Here is an 18,033-nt window from a genome sequence, read left to right as displayed (position 1 = left end):
TTAAACTTTTTTAGCCTACTGTGTTAAGGCATGGTGGGGAATTTTTACCGTTGCATAGCAGCAACTCATTCGTTGTGGAACTACTTTTTGGCGGAAGGTACTGTCAATATTAAAGCATATTCAATGTGAAATTCAGGGCTTCTTTGATTTAATTTCTTTCTTTATTTTGTAAAAACTGTTGTATAAAAGCAATAGAACACTCGAGGTCGTGTGTTATCGCGAATAACATCACGGTTGTGATTTGGTCACAGGCACGAGCCGATAACACACTCCCTCTCGTGTTCTATTGCTGAAATGAGTTTCCTTTTGTGTATTTGTGTAATACATTAAACCCCATAACTGTGTAATTATGAAATATATGCTTCTGGTTCTGCTTCTACAATGTCTTCTTGTTGGAGGTGGAGAAAGTTATTTAAAAAATGTCAAGACAAAAGGCATCAGTGAGTCAGACTAGTAAACTTTGTTTGTTTCCCCCCCAACCTGTTTTATGGCAAACCCCACCTGTTTTCCTGTAAATTAATCAGAAGTCCCGCCTCCTGCGCTATAACTGTGCTATGATCACTTAATACACCGCATTATTATCCAATCCTATTAGCTCTCATACCTAGGACGGGTCAGGATGGAGATGTAGTCCACTGGGCGTGGTTAGTGTGAAGTAGGCGGGGAGTGGGCGGGAGGAGGGAGGAGGAAGAACTGGCCGCGGCTGGTTCTGCCGCACATAAACAACCGAACTGTGTGTTGAGAAAAGAAACACAAAGAGCAGAGCTGTGTTACTAATACACTCTAACAGGCCGATCAGGAGTACAGGTATGAGTTTAACTACCTCATTACATCTAAAAATGGCATTATTTTTTCATGTCATTGTGTTATTTTTGTGTAAGTAACAGTGGCATGTCAGGCTAACCCTGAGAATTAAAGAACGGAGCGAACGAACAAAAGAGCGACTCCCCTATTCATGCGCTTTTCTTTTCTTTATTAATGCATCTTCATTGTTTTATGTGTTCATTCTGTCTTTGTTTATTCATTTATTTACAGTCTATTTTATACGATTTTCCTGTTCTAACACACATATTCCTCTATATTATGCGCTCCGATGCTGCGCTCCTTCTGCCCTGGATAACCATCATTTAAGAAAAGAAACAACGTTTTTTAAAAGAAAACAAAACATATGCCAACACATTCTTGTTGGTATTCAATTACTTGACTGTTTTATTTAGTATTTTCTGTATTTATTTATCTGGATTCATTACAAGCCAGTACGTGTCCTCTTTTTCTACAGCTCATACGTGGCACTCACTATTTATTGGTGGCTCTTTTGTCCAAACTTCAGACAATCTGAATGAATACTCTCAGATAAAATATCCTCCTGAGACAAAGACTAGAACAAGCAAATGATAGCAGGTAGTACTATTGTTGCAGCAAGAATGAAGTGCACCTCTGATACTGTATTACATTTGCTCTTTGAACCAGAGTACAGTACAGTCTCAAGGCTGGATCAGCTTTTTTTAATACCTAGTTACATTACTAATCACTAGGGATGGTGGGATGGTTCCAATCAGTAATAATACATGATAGCTGTATGGAATAGCCACGAAATATCCAGTGGACTTTTTTAACTTTGTTGTCTTGTAGATACACCTAATCAAGCATAATACATCAGATTTGCAGATACTGTAATCTGCACTTACATTTGGAACCCGATTTTGCTCTTTGGACCAGAGTACAGTACAGTCTCAAGGCTGGATCCGCTTTTTTCAATACTCAGTTACATTACTAATCACTAGGGATGGTGGGATGGTTCCAATAGACCTAAATATGGGGGCCCAAAATGCTGGTACATTCTTAACAAAACAAAAAAAATCCATGACAAAACTGACAAAATTGTGTATTATTTCATGGCAGTGGCATTTGAGGAACAGTGGACGCGCACTATCAGTAATAATACATGATAGCTGTACGGAATAGCCACAAAATATCCAGTAAACTGAATGAACACACACAGTGGACTTTTCAGGCCCTTTGACTTTTTTACCTTTGTTGTCTTGTAGATACACCTAATCAAACATAATAGAGTTTTCAAATGTATTAAAGACAAAAACTCAATTCACAAAAGTACTATCTATCTTTTGTTGCAGCAAGAATGAAGTGTACCTCTGATACTGTAATCTGCACTTACATTTGGAACCCGATTTTGCTCTTAGGACCAGAGTACAGTACAATCTCAAGGCTGGATCAGCTTTTTTCAATACTCAGTTACATTACTAATCACTAGGGATGGTGGGATGGTTCCAAGAGACCATCCTTAATGAAACAAAGCAAAAAAAATCCAAAACAAAACTGTAACATTATGTATTGTTTTATTATGGCTGCATTGGTCAAACTGGCAGTGGTATTTAAGGAACAGTGGACACGCACTATCAGGGATGAGAATTATACAAGATAGTAGTACTGAACGTCCCTAAATACAGCCACAAATATTCAGACCCTTTGACTTTTTTAACTTTATTGTCTTGTGAATACACCTAATCAGGCATAATAGTTTTTAAAAAATTTATTACAGACAAAAACTCTTCAGGCCAAATCCAAATCGTGGTCAGATACATAAATGTTTTCGATATGTGACTAGAACTCAGTTGGTGTCCACCTTTTGAAATTTAAACTGATTGGACATAGATAGGAAAGGCGCACGGTGACTGTGAAAGAAGGGGCTCAGTCAGGGAGGTACGAAAGAACCCACTGGTAGCTGTAAAAGAGCTCCAAAAGTCTTGTGCAGAGATGAGATAAACTTTTGGTACAGACAATCTTATCTCTTAGCACTCCCTTATTCAGGCCCTTATGGCAGAGTGGCAGGATAAAAGCCGCTGTTCTTCTGCTAGGAGTTCGTTAGACAGCATGTAAAACTCTGGGACAAGAGGTAAAAGATTTTCTGGTCTGATGAGCTGAAAATTGACCTTTTCGGGTAGAATAGTAAGAACTGTGTCTAAAGAACAATAAGCACTGCGTTACCTGACTGCTACCATTACAACAGTAAACCATGGTGGCTTTTCAGTAGTGGTGAAAAGGAGGGACAGATTATTGCTGACTTTATTTACCAAATAATAGTCCTATCTTGTCCCCATTACAACTTTTATTTTGTTGTCCAAAGCTTAAAATGCAGTAATGGTCGTATATTAACAAATAAGTGGACCAGACAAAACATGAAATAACTTGGGTTCATTCTGTCTGCAGTGAAATGAAAGATAAAATAAATGTAAAAAAACCCCACATTTTTATTTGTATTTTGTATTTATAAGCATAAGCAAATATATGTTTAACAAAAGTTAAATAAAGGGAAAGTATTTAGTCATTATAATAATAATAATAATAATAATAATAATAATAATACATTTAATTAGTAACATTTGTGTACAAATCTCAAAGTGCCATAAGATAAAAGACATCACTACAAATAATAAATAAATAAATAAATAAAAAAGCTGCAATCACTACATAAATTAAAAATTATTCATAAGTTCTGCTAAAAAGAAAGGTTTTGAGTCTCTTCTTAAAAGTCCCAATCGTCTGTGGTGCCCTCAAATGGTCAGGGAGGGCATTCCAAAGGCGAGGGGCAGCAGAACAGAAGGCCCGATCACCCATGGTACTGAGCTTGGTTCTTGGGGGGGGGAGAAGGCGATTTGAGTTGGTAGAGCGGAAAAATCGGAATGAGGTTTGAGTGGTGAGCAGTTCTTTCAAATAGGTGGGAGCATATCCATAAATACACTGGTGAGTGTATTCAATTATGCTAAAGATTTACACAGATCAGCCAAAACATTAGGACTATTCACCAAAAATTTCAATAACAATGCCTATTGTGTAGCAACTGTGTGTGTCACAACGAGGAATGCATTAAAAGTTGGGTTTATGGTTACTTGTAGTTCACACATTGACTGCAGCAGATACGGGCAGCATAAGGATCTGAGTGACTTTAATAAGGACCTAATCATTATGGTCAGATAACTGGATTGCAGTATCTCAAAACAAGTGCTTACAGTCAGCCGCGGTTAGAACCCACTGACAGCAGCCTGAGGAGGGACCAGCCAACTGTGTCAGGTTTGTTAGGCTGCTAAGACTCATGGATACCAGAGGACATATAGGCTCTGGGACCTGGTACTAACCAACAGAAGGTCTACTGTGGCTTTTACAGATTGAATATCAGTTTCACACAGGCGATGAGGTGAATGTGTTACAACACAATAAAATGAAGCCTTCTGTGTATGGGACTGCACAGTCAGAGTGCCCATGCTTACTCCTGTTAACCATCAAAAGAACCTACAGTGGGCACACAGGCATCAGAAATGGACAGAAGAAGGTCGACTGGTACAAAAGAAGAAGACCCCTGATACAAACCAAGCATTATTTGAGAGCCACGTGCACTAGTCATCTTATATTTATCAGCATGATACTTCATTCTAAACTGCTTGTTAACGTTTTTTGGACAAAGATGAAAGTACTCTAAGTAATCCTTTACAAGTGTATGTACAACTGCACATTTCTTTCTTGGGTGGAGGTGGTAATTTTAAGTAATACGCCCACGAGTGTGTGCACTATCTGTAACACGACATGCGGGTTGGTCAGGAAGGTGTGAAGTTTCCATCATGCTTTATCTACTGTGTAAAAGAATGACACAAATGTAGAACTAACTTAAAAGACTTTCATCTGCAAGATCTCCTTTATGTGGTCTCTATATTCTTTCCTGACTATACAGTGTATCACAAAAGTGAGTACACCCCTCACATTTCTGCAAATATTTTATTATATCTTTTCATGGGACAACACTATAGAAATAAAACTTGGATATAACTTAGAGTAGTCAGTGTACAACTTGTATAGCAGTGTAGATTTACTGTCTTCTGAAAATAACTCAACACACAGCCATTAATGTCTAAATAGCTGGCAACATAAGTGAGTACACCCCACAGTGAACATGTCCAAATTGTGCCTAAAGTGTCAATATTTTGTGTGACCACCATTATTATCTAGCACTGCCTTAACCCTCCTGGGCATGGAATTCACCAGAGCTGCACAGGTTGCTACTGGAATCCTCTTCCACTCCTCCATGATGACATCACGGAGCTGGTGGATGTTAGACACCTTGAACTCCTCCACCTTCCACTTGAGGATGCGTCACAGGTGCTCAATTGGGTTTAGTCCATCACCTTTACCTTCAGCTTCCTCAGCAAGGCAGTTGTCATCTTGGAGGTTGTGTTTGGGGTCGTTATCCTGTTGGAAAACTGCCATGAGTTTTCGAAGGGAGGGGATCATGCTCTGTTTCAGAATGTCACAGTACATGTTGGAATTAATGTTTCCCTCAATGAACTGCAGCTCCCCAGTGCCAGCAACACTCATGCAGCCCAAGACCATGATGCTACCACCACCATGCTTGACTGTAGGCAAGATACAGTTGTCTTGGTACTTCTCACCAGGGCGCCGCCACACATGCTGGACACCATCTGAGCCAAACAAGTTTATCTTGGTCTCGTCAGACCACAGGGCATTCCAGTAATCCATGTTCTTGGACTGCTTGTCTTCAGCAAACTGTTTGCGGGCTTTCTTGTGCGTCAGCTTCCTTCTGGGATGACGACCATGCAGACCGAGTTGATGCAGTGTGCGGCGTATGGTCTGAGCACTGACAGGCTGACCTCCCACATCTTCAACCTCTGCAGCAATGCTGGCAGCACTCATGTGTCTATTTTTTAAAGCCAACCTCTGGATATGACGCCGAACACGTGGACTCAACTTCTTTGGTCGACCCTGGCGAAGCCTGTTCCGAGTTGAACCTGTCCTGGAAAACTGCTGTATGACCTTGGCCACCAGGCTGTAGCTCAGTTTCAGGGTGTTAGCAATCTTCTTATAGCCCAGGCCATCTTTGTGGAGAGCAACAATTCTATTTCTCACATCCTCAGAGAGTTCTTTGCCATGAGGTGCCATGTTGAATATCCAGTGGCCAGTATGAGAGAATTGTACCCAAAACACCAAATTTAACAGCCCTGCTCCCCATTTACACCTGGGACCTTGACACATGACACCAGGGAGGGACAACGACACATTTGGGCACAATTTGGACATGTTCACTGTGGGGTGTACTCACTTATGTTGCCAGCTATTTAGACATTAATGGCTGTGTGTTGAGTTATTTTCAGAAGACAGTAAATCTACACTGCTATACAAGCTGTACACTGACTACTCTAAGTTATATCCAAGTTTTATTTCTATAGTGTTGTCCCATGAAAAGATATAATGAAATATTTGCAGAAATGTGAGGGGTGTACTCACTTTTGTGATACACTGTACATGGCCTATTGCCTAACAGGTAAATAACTGAAGGCTTTTTGTTTTCTGCTGCGTGCATATTTGGCAAACATGCCCCAAGCCACATCCTCTGAGCGTACGCTAGCTGCATGCACTTGCTGTTTTGGCTAATTCGGCACAGCTGTGTCTGCTTTGTTAAAGTTTGCCCTTACGTGTTTGGGTAAGGATCTGCACGTGGTGGGTGTTGCGCATGATTGCCTGCTGTGGCGTGCATGTTTCTGTTTGTGTCGGATCAAAGAACCCTGCTGTCTCGCAGCTGAGAGGTATTATTTTTAGATCAGATAACTGACCGGATTTGTTTTGAGTTGTTTTACGATTGGGATTGGTTGGTAAAACAGCAATCAAATCTTTCGTCCGCTTCTTTTGGTGAGAGTTACTATGGCAGCAGGCTGAGAAGATTAGCCCAGACTTCCTCATCATGACTGAGAAGAGACATAGTATCACATATGCAGACCGCTTCTTTTCACCTGCTTGATATGGAGTCTCACAGGGACTCACTATATTCTACTCTTTGGGTCTGTTCGAAAACCTAGTAAGCTGCCTTGTTGCCTACCTAGACGGCTGCCTGAGTAGAGAGGATTCTAATAAGACATCAAACTTATTTAGACGCACTACTTAGACTGCGATTAGGCAGGTGTAGCCTAGTGGTTAAGGTACTGGTCCAGTAATTAGAAGGTTGCCGGTTCAAGCCTCACCACTGCCAGGTTGCCACTGTTGGGCCCTTGAGCAAGGCCCTCAACCCTCAATTGCTTAGATTGTATACTGTCACAGTACTGTAAGTCGCTTTGGATTAAAGCATCTGCTAAATGCTGAAAATGTAAAATGTAAATGATTACATCACCGCAGTTTTTGCTTACTGAGCTAACAGTTTAAACCAATGGGCTGAGGCTACAAAACCTGCTAGCATGCCAGCTAACATCCCCCATCATGTGGCACTGACAAGCTTAAATTTGCAAATAAATTACACTTGTACACCATTTATAACAATTAAAAAGAACTATGTTTGTTGCTCTGCATCTGTCCGAGCAAGGTTGTGCCGCATGGAATGCTGGGATTGCCTTCACCGCTAAGGGCACGTCGGATGCTCCCTTAAGGGCCCCTTAGTAGGCAGCATTTAAAGGCATCTAAGAATTCGGACAGCCTTCTTCTCTGAAGCACGCATAGGATGGCGTAAAATGCTGTCTATGTAGAGAGCGCACAAAATGTACAAACAGACCCAATATGCTTTTCCGTGACCATCCACCCTTCATGTAGGCGCCTTGACCAGCCATCAGAGGTTGCATTTGCATCAGTAACAAGAAACCACATAGACCTTTCTTCCTCAGGCATGGCCAGTTATGCCTGTTGGCTGCCCAGCCGGGTTGTTCTCAGCCATAATGGGTTAGTGCGTTAGACCACTGCATCCGGTGACCATATTCTTTCTGTTATTGCCTGCGGCAGAAATATTTAGTGAGTTCTATCTACAGTATTTGTTCAGAATTCCACATCTGCATCTCACTTGACCCCAAATGACTGTCCCAGCTCAGAGTTAAAACCCGCAGCCTTACACACGTTGTTCGATGGACATGGTTAATCTTGAGTGCTGGTGTGATGAAATCCAGATAAATGTTCCAAACTCCACTGACGAAAGGAAGTTAATGCTTTGAGGTCTGTTTTGTCTAACATCTAATAGCCTCTGTCATAATATAACACAGTTTTAATCTTTTATATCCAGACTTTCTTCTGCTGTCTGCTTTGTATCAGGTGTATCTTTGTTTGGCTAAGTTTATCCAATAGTGTTTATATTCCATGGCATTAAGGGATTGAGGTTCTCTAAATGGGGGGTGTAATTACATTGTCACTATCATTATTCCCATAGACTGATATTTTTAATCATGAATTTTGCACTAATATGTTTAAAATCTTTGATAAACTACACTTGAAATCTTCATGCTGGCAGCAACATCATATCACTCTAGATAGTGTGAATCTTGGAGACCTGAGTTCATCTGAACACTGAAAGATTTTCGATATCCTCCCTGTTCACACAGGTTTTCACTTTCCAATATACAGAAGGTTGCTTCAAACTGCACCAAAGTATGAGCAAAGTGTGAGTAGTGCACTGCGATTAACTGGTGTCCTGTCCAGAGTTCATTCCTGCCTGGCATCCAGTGTTTCCAAATCATGCCAGACACACTGTGACCCTGACCAGGATAAACACTATGACCTAATTGACTTGATTGTAATGCAAATGCACCATGAACAATCAGCAGTTACTGCTTGTTTGGACTCTTTATTTCAGTCTTCCTGTGTGTGCATGTTTATTTGAATTGCATTGCTTCACACTTTTAAATTAAGTTGGGCGCCCCTTCCACAAAACACGCATGCCTGGAAAGTGTCTTGCTGGAGATATAAACTGATTTTATCAAATTGATTTCATACATTTGTTAGTGATGGTTATGGCTTAAAATACAGTGGACCCTTGACTTACGAATTTCATTGGTTCCAAAGGGCTGTTCTTAAGTCAAAATGTTCGTTAGTTAAACCTATTTTTCCCATAAGAAATCATGTAAATAGAATTCATCCGTGCCAGACCTCCCAAACCCCCCCTTACCTAACATTTCTAATGTCTTAAATGGTCTTTTTTGTTATAAATACAGGTATATTTTCCCTTAATCTTAAATTATAGAATAGACGTTCCTGTAATAAAGAAATAAACAACAACACAGTAGTACTGTACATAAAACACATCATATTTCAGTACAGTACGTGTGCTGTACCATACACCATAATACATTGTATCTACCAGAAACAACAATAACTCTTACATTTCTCTGTTATTTCCCTCTTTATTTCAATAGCGTTGTATTTTGTAGGTGTAATTTCACGAAAGAATAACTTCCTTCTTCTCTCTCACTCACTGTCCCCTCTGTCTGATACACAGTGACAGCTACTGGCAGGAGTCATTATACAACAACTTAAAACTGCGCTTTCTCTGCACCTTCTCTGGGGACATTTTAATATAAAATGTTACAAAATATAAAGAAAACACCGGAAAAACACCGTCTGTTGTATGTTTGCTCACTGTATATATATATACAGTGTATCACAAAAGTGAGTACACCCCTCACATTTCTGCAAATATTTCATTATATCTTTTCATGGGACAACACTATAGACATGAAACTTGGATATAACTTAGAGTAGTCAGTGTACAGCTTGTATAGCAGTGTAGATTTACTGTCTTCTGAAAATAACTCAACACACAGCCATTAATGTCTAAATAGCTGCAACATAAGTGAGTACACCCCACAGTGAACATGTCCAAATTGTGCCCAAAGTGTCAATATTTTGTGTGACCACCATTATTATCCAGCACTGCCTTAACCCTCCTGGGCATGGAATTCACCAGAGCTGCACAGGTTGCTACTGGAATCCTCTTCCACTCCTCCATGATGACATCACGGAGCTGGTGGATGTTAGACACCTTGAACTCCTCCACCTTCCACTTGAGGATGCGCCACAGGTGCTCAATTGGGTTTAGTCCATCACCTTTACCTTCAGCTTCCTCAGCAAGGCAGTTGTCATCTTGGAGGTTGGGTTTGGGGTCGTTATCCTGTTGGGGATCATGCTCTGTTTCAGAATGTCACAGTACATGTTGGAATTAATGTTTCCCTCAATGAACTGCAGCTCCCCAGTGCCAGCAACACTCATGCAGCCCAAGACCATGATGCTACCACCACCATGCTTGACTGTAGGCAAGATACAGTTGTCTTGGTACTTCTCACCAGGGCGCCGCCACACATGCTGGACACCATCTGAGCCAAACAAGTTTATCTTGGTCTCGTCAGACCACAGGGCATTCCAGTAATCCATGTTCTTGGACTGCTTGTCTTCAGCAAACTGTTTGCGGGCTTTCTTGTGCGTCAGCTTCCTTCTGGGATGACGACCATGCAGACCGAGTTGATGCAGTGTGCGGCGTATGGTCTGAGCACTGACAGGCTGACCTCCCACGTCTTCAACCTCTGCAGCAATGCTGGCAGCACTCATGTGTCTATTTTTTAAAGCCAACCTCTGGATATGACGTCGAACACGTGGACTCAACTTCTTTGGTCGACCCTGGCGAAGCCTGTTCCGAGTGGAACCTGTCCTGGAAAACCGCTGTATGACCTTGGCCACCATGCTGTAGCTCAGTTTCAGGGTGTTAGCAATCTTCTTATAGCCCAGGCCATCTTTGTGGAGAGCAACAATTCTATTTCTCACATCCTCAGAGAGTTCTTTGCCATGAGGTGCCATGTTGAATATCCAGTGGCCAGTATGAGAGAATTGTACCCAAAACACCAAATTTAACAGCCCTGCTCCCCATTTATACCTGGGACCTTGACACATGACACCAGGGAGGGACAACGACACATTTGGGCACAATTTGGACATGTTCACTGTGGGGTGTACTCACTTATGTTGCCAGCTATTTAGACATTAATGGCTGTGTGTTGAGTTATTTTCAGAAGACAGTAAATCTACACTGCTATACAAGCTGTACACTGACTACTCTAAGTTATATCCAAGTTTCATGTCTATAGTGTTGTCCCATGAAAAGATATAATGAAATATTTGCAGAAATGTGAGGGGTGTACTCACTTTTGTGATACACTGTATATATATATATACAGGGTTGGATAATGAAACTGAAACACCTGGTTTTAGACCACAATAATTTATTAGTATGGTGTAGGGCCTCCTTTTGGAAGGGCGTCTTGGAAATGACATATACAAGTCCTGCACAGTGGTCAGAGGGATTTTAAGCCATTCTTCTTGCAGGATAGTGGCCAGGTCACTACGTGATGCTGGTGGAGGAAAACGTTTCCTGACTCGCTTCTCCAAAACACCCCAAAGTGGCTCAATAATATTTAGATCTGGTGACTGTGCAGGCCATGGGAGATGTTCAACTTCACTTTCATGTTCATCAAACCAATCTTTCACCAGTCTTGCTGTGTGTATTGGTGCATTGTAATCCTGATACACGGCACCGCCTTCAGGATACAATGTTTGAACCATTGGATGCACATGGTCCTCCAGAATGGTTCGGTAGTCCTTGGCAGTGACGCGCCCATCTAGCACAAGTATTGGGCCAAGGGAATGCCATGATATGGCAGCCCAAACCATCACTGATCCACCCCCATGCTTCACTCTGGGCATGCTTCACTCTGGGCATGCAACAGTCTGGGTGGTACGCTTCTTTGGGGCTTCTCCACACCGTAACTCTCCCGGATGTGGGGAAAACAGTAAAGGTGGACTCATCAGAGAACAATACATGTTTCACATTGTCCACAGCCCAAGATTTGCGCTCCTTGCACCATTGAAACCGACGTTTGGCATTGGCACGAGTGACCAAAGGTTTGGCTATAGCAGCCCGGCCGTGTATATTGACCCTGTGGAGCTCCCGACGGACAGTTCTGGTGGAAACGGGAGAGTTGAGGTGCACATTTAATTCTGCCGTGATTTGGGCAGCCGTGGTTTTATGTTTTTGGATACAATCCGGGTTAGCACCCGAACATCCCTTTCAGACAGCTTCCTCTTGCGTCCACAGTTAATCCTGTTGGATGTGGTTTGTCCTTCTTGGTGGTATGCTGACATTACCCTGGATACCGTGGCTCTTGATACATCACAAAGACTTGCTGTCTTGGTCACAGATGCGCCAGCAAGACGTGCACCAACAATTTGTCCTCTTTTGAACTCTGGTATGTCACCCATAATGTTGTGTGCATTGCAATATTTTGAGCAAAACTGTGCTCTTACCCTGCTAATTGAACCTCCACACTCTGCTCTTACTGGTGCAATTATGCAATTAATGAAGATTGGCCACCAGACTGGTCCAATTTAGCCATGAAACCTCCCACACTAAAATGACAGGTGTTTCAGTTTCATTGTCCAACCCCTGTATATATATATATATATATATATATATATATATATATACAGTGTATCACAAAAGTGAGTACACCCCTCACATTTCTGCAAATATTTCATTATATCTTTTCATGGGACAACACTATAGACATGAAACTTGGATATAACTTAGAGTAGTCAGTGTACAGCGTGTATAGCAGTGTAGATTTACTGTCTTCTGAAAATAACTCAACACACAGCCATTAATGTCTAAATAGCTGGCAACATAAGTGAGTACACCCCACAGTGAACATGTCCAAATTGTGCCCAAATGTGTCGTTGTCCCTCCCTGGTGTCATGTGTCAAGGTCCCAGGTGTAAATGGGGAGCAGGGCTGTTAAATTTGGTATTTTGGGTACAATTCTCTCATACTGGCCACTGGATATTCAACATGGCACCTCATGGCAAAGAACTCTCTGAGGATGTGAGAAATAGAATTGTTGCTCTCCACAAAGATGGCCTGGGCTATAAGAAGATTGCTAACACCCTGAAACTGAGCTACAGCATGGTGGCCAAGGTCATACAGCGGTTTTCCAGGACAGGTTCCACTCGGAACAGGCTTCGCCAGGGTCGACCAAAGAAGTTGAGTCCATGTGTTCGGCGTCATATCCAGAGGTTGGCTTTAAAAAATAGACACATGAGTGCTGCCAGCATTGCTGCAGAGGTTGAAGACGTGGGAGGTCAGCCTGTCAGTGCTCAGACCATACGCCGCACACTGCTTCAACTCGGTCTGCATGGTCGTCATCCCAGAAGGAAGCTGACGCACAAGAAAGCCCGCAAACAGTTTGCTGAAGACAAGCAGTCCAAGAACATGGATTACTGGAATGCCCTGTGGTCTGACGAGACCAAGATAAACTTGTTTGGCTCAGATGGTGTCCAGCATGTGTGGCGGCGCCCTGGTGAGAAGTACCAAGACAACTGTATCTTGCCTACAGTCAAGCATGGTGGTGGTAGCATCATGGTCTTGGGCTGCATGAGTGTTGCTGGCACTGGGGAGCTGCAGTTCATTGAGGGAAACATGAATTCCAACATGTACTGTGACATTCTGAAACAGAGCATGATCCCCTCCCTTCGAAAACTGGGCCTCATGGCAGTTTTCCAACAGGATAACGACCCCAAACACAACCTCCAAGATGACAACTGCCTTGCTGAGGAAGCTGAAGGTAAAGGTGATGGACTAAACCCAATTGAGCACCTGTGGCGCATCCTCAAGTGGAAGGTGGAGGAGTTCAAGGTGTCTAACATCCACCAGCTCCGTGATGTCATCATGGAGGAGTGGAAGAGGATTCCAGTAGCAACCTGTGCAGCTCTGGTGAATTCCATGCCCAGGAGGGTTAAGGCAGTGCTGGATAATAATGGTGGTCACACAAATATTGACACTTTGGGCACAATTTGGACATGTTCACTGTGGGGTGTACTCACTTATGTTGCCAGCTATTTAGACATTAATGGCTGTGTGTTGAGTTATTTTCAGAAGACAGTAAATCTACACTGCTATACAAGTTGTACACTGACTACTCTAAGTTATATCCAAGTTTTATTTCTATAGTGTTGTCCCATGAAAAGATATAATAAAATATTTGCAGAAATGTGAGGGGTGTACTCACTTTTGTGATACACTGTATATATAGAGAGAGAGAGAGAGAGAGAGAGAGAGAGAGAGACGGTTGGAGTTAACTTGTTCGTGACGTCACGTGTTTCGCGAATTTCAGTTCGTAATTCGAAATTTGTTCGTACGTTAAGTTGAAAAAGATCGTTCGTAACCGAAAATGTTCGTATGGTAAACCGTTTGTACTCAGGGGTCTACTGTATTCTGTCCACATACTTTTGGCTGTATAGTTTATACCAGTGCAATTTCTGACAGATCTCAAAAATGTCTTATTTTTTATGTACAAATGGAAAGATTATGGTTGCCATCACCAAGTGCTTTTATAAGCTTTCTTCACTGTTTTTTATGCTGTTGGTCAAGCCTTAGACCTGCAGACCTAAGTAACTCTTGTGCTTTGTGAAGATGTTTTTATTTGACAGATACTTTATCTTGGGCCACCTCACTCAGCCTTACATCTTAAACATGAAAGCCTCCTTTACTCTTTTACGATGCTTTATTTTCGGAATAAATTGTCATAATATTTCATAATGTTTCTCAAAGAAGCCACTGTTTGAAACCACCTCTCTTTTCATTTTGCCCTTCAGGTCTTTTAGAAGAGGAGTTTGGACGGCATGCAAAGTTGTGAAATATCTTCAGACAGCACAGATGATCCTCTTAGTAGCGGCTTATGCAGGCATCGACAACCGCGAATAGTAGTGATTGGTGCGGGCCTGGCCGGCCTGGCAGCCACCAAAACCCTCTTGGAGAACGGCTTCACCAATGTCACCGTGCTAGAGGCCTCGGATCGCATCGGAGGCAGAGTGCAAAGCGTTCAATTCGGTGAGACTAAATGAACCTTGAATGAACTATATTAATACGTTTTCATTAACTGATGGGAAAAAACTAATCTTGCAACTAATCTTGTCCTAGTACGACTGAACCCGAAACTTTATCATTCAATTCCAAACTACTTTTCTGGAATAGAATCAAGAATCTGTGATTTGTTAATTCTCTTACACTTTTATTTACCTGTCAAAAGTAAAGATTTCCAGTGTTTTCACTGAATTTGATGCCTGCAACACACTCAAAAAAGTTGAGTCAGAGTTATGTTTACCTTTTCTATTAATTTGTTAATCGTTTGGGAACAGATTACACAATTTTTTGCAGATTACCAGTGGAATTTTTGCTCATTCTTGCTTGATACAAGAGTTCAGCTGCATAACAGTCTGTGGTCACTGGTGTCTGATTCTCCTCTTTATGATGCACCATACAATTCATATGGAAGCAAGAAAAAGTGCACATGAACATGTCTACAAAGCCACACTGTGGTAGAGAGCACAGAATCTGACTTCTTCACTGACTTCCCAAGGAAAGATGTCTCCCTGATGGCAGTACATCTTTATAATATCTTAATATACATGCAAGTCACCCGTTCCATGACCGATGTTGACTTTTGCATCTTTCGCTGCTGACAGTCTGGATGGTCTGTTTTGTCTTTGGGACTAAGAACTGTTGCCAAAACAAACGGAAAACTAATCTGACCACTGTAGACCTTTTGGTCCGTCTGAGATGAGCTCGGGTCCAGAGTACTCTGTGGTGTTGATGTTTGGCCTTCTGTTTGCATAACAAAGTTACAGTTTCCATTTCTTAATAACAGTGGTGGACTGTATCAAGCGACAACTGTTGTGCAAAGAACTTCCATACAAATGTGGCAGTATTTGTTACTGGTACACAAGGGTTTCTTATGCAGTGTCATCTGAGGGCTCAGAAGTCATGCAAATTCAGTACTGGTTTCTAGTCTTGCCTCACACTAAGATTTCTCTGGATCTTTTCATGATATTACATATGGTTGATGTAAAAGATCTGAATTATGTGCAATCTTGTGGTAAGAAATGTTTGAACTGGCTAAAAATTCTCGAAAGTTTGGCACAAAGTGGTGAGCCATGACCCATCTTCCCTCAACTGTTACCAATTCACCTGAATGGAGTAACATAAATATTTTACAACTTTTTGCCTTGAATTTGCTATTGTGTTGTAGATATCAAATTTATAATATACAAAACCAGTCAGAGGAAACATTGATCATCTTTTCTTTGTGATTTTGTCAGTTAAATAAAGCTTCAAGCTAAATTGAGGAATCACAAATTCTTGTTTTTATTGTTTAAATTCTTCAAGAAATACAGTGTACATTTCACGTTTTAATTCTCATTTAATTCATGTCTAGATAAAGCCACTTTGGAACTAGGAGCTACCTGGATACATGGAGCTATTGGGAACCCCATCTACCACCTGGCTGAGGAAAACGGGCTTCTGGTCCACACTACGGAGGACGAACGCAGTGTGGGACGCATTAGCCTCTATGCCAAAAACGGTGTGGCTCACTACCAAACCAACAATGGCAGACGCATCCCCAAGGACCTGGTGGAGGAATTCAGTGACCTGTACAATGAGGTGAGAGGGCCTTGGCATTTAAGAATCCATAAATTAAAGTGACAGTCCAGCCAAAATTTGACTTCATTTGTACATTTTATACATGTACTATATGGTCTATATAAGCATGTGGACACCTCTACTAAATATTAGGTTTAAGTGTTCCAGCAATGCCTATTACTAACAGGTGTATAAAAGTATATTCAGTACGTACTTTGCAGTTTGTGGCAACATTTTGGTAAAGGTGTTTTCTTTATAGACCAAGTTTTGTGCACATGGGCAAAGTGAAGTTAGGACAGGACATGGTTTCACAAATTTCGTATGGAGGAACTCCTGCCATGACCTCATTTGAGATGAATTGGAATGTTAAGTGCGAGCCAGGACTTCCAACATTAGTGTCTAACAAATTCTCTCATCATCTTCATTGTGTCCAAATCCACTAGACCACTACAAAACAATGCTTTTGCATTTTGAATCATTGTATTTCTGCATGACTCAATCATGCCTCAGCTTTAACTCACTGACTGATGACCTTACATTCTCCTCAAGAATGTTCTAATAAATAATGAATTCAATCTTTCCTTAATACTGTTGTTCCTGCTATAACATGCCCCATTTCCTTTAGCCAGACTTAACAAGACTCAGACCAACAGTTGATAAGATCATTACTCATTCCTATTGAAGCAGATACAATCTCTGATTGCAAGTCGAATTCTGTGCCTTATTGCCAGCCAGAACACTCATACAGGAAGTTGCAACATTGTGTTGCATGACAACACTGGTCTGCGTAGACATGTACACTGATTAAAAAGACTGAACAATCCTGGAACACAAAGTCCTAATTAGAAATCATGACTAGTACAGTTTTAGATGAGGTCATCAACATGACACTGTACATTGTGTTCATGACAGACTGATTAGTAATCAGATATGCAATCGCATCAAGCGACCTTGGGCCTGTCTGGAAACCTAGTGAGCTGCCTTGCTACCTACTACCTGCCTCAGTAGAGAGGATTCTAATAAGACATCAAACTAAGGCAGATTATTTAGACGCAGTACTTAGACAGCGATTATGTCGCCACAGTTTTCGCTTACTAAGCTAACACAGTTAGCCTCAAGCCATTCAAATCAATTGTCACTGACAATTACACGTGCACACCTTTATACAAATTAAACATCAATGAGAATTTATTTACATTTGAAAAGAACTCAGTTCGTTGCTCCGCATTCGTCCATCATATTTTTGTATATTATTTATTATTCAATCAGATTATCGCTTAGAATTTAAGCACCTCAGTAGGCAGCATTTTAAGGTATCTAAGAATTCAGACACATTTCTTCTCTGGAGTGTGTATACGATGATGTAAAATGCATCTATATAGAGAGCTCACTAAGTTTTCAGACAGACCCCTATTCACATAATTTGTCTACCAGTGAGGGTATGTATGGTGGCTGAGTTTTTGTTTGGATGGGCTCTTTCATCAACGTGCATAATTACTGCAAAGCAGATTTTAATTAATGACTTAATTAGAGAGGAATCGAATGTCCGTTACACTTGAATACTGATGAATTGTGCCCTGCACTGTCGAGATGACATTAGCAGCTGCCTTGTTTATGCATATCTGTCCAGGATGAATTCCCAACTTGCACCAAATTCTAGCTGATAGTGAGTATTATTAAGGTTATTTGCAGTAATAATACTCAAACTATTATTTTCTTGGCTGTTAAACCTTTACGCTT

General features: G+C 41.4%; 1 protein-coding gene across 2 annotated transcripts in view; it reads left to right on the top strand.

The window, feature by feature from the left end:
* Window positions 1-724: 724 nt before the first annotated feature.
* Window positions 725-18,033, top strand: part of smox (spermine oxidase) — a 33,111-nt gene continuing 15,802 nt past the window's right edge. For both annotated transcript variants that reach the window (XR_010014561.1, XM_063008886.1), the window contains exons 1-3: window positions 725-807; window positions 14,469-14,703; window positions 16,088-16,314. Coding sequence is in view for 1 of the 2 variants with exons in the window: in XM_063008886.1 (XP_062864956.1) it covers window positions 14,496-14,703; window positions 16,088-16,314 (435 nt within the window). In the remaining variant the exon portion in view is untranslated. The remainder of the gene's footprint in view (window positions 808-14,468; window positions 14,704-16,087; window positions 16,315-18,033) is intronic.

Source organism: Trichomycterus rosablanca, chromosome 14 (genome assembly GCF_030014385.1).
Source record: "Trichomycterus rosablanca isolate fTriRos1 chromosome 14, fTriRos1.hap1, whole genome shotgun sequence".
In the NCBI taxonomy this organism is placed as follows: domain Eukaryota; kingdom Metazoa; phylum Chordata; class Actinopteri; order Siluriformes; family Trichomycteridae; genus Trichomycterus; species Trichomycterus rosablanca.
The sequence above is the reverse complement of the archived record's forward strand: the minus strand, read 5'-3'. Positions and strand labels throughout refer to the sequence as shown.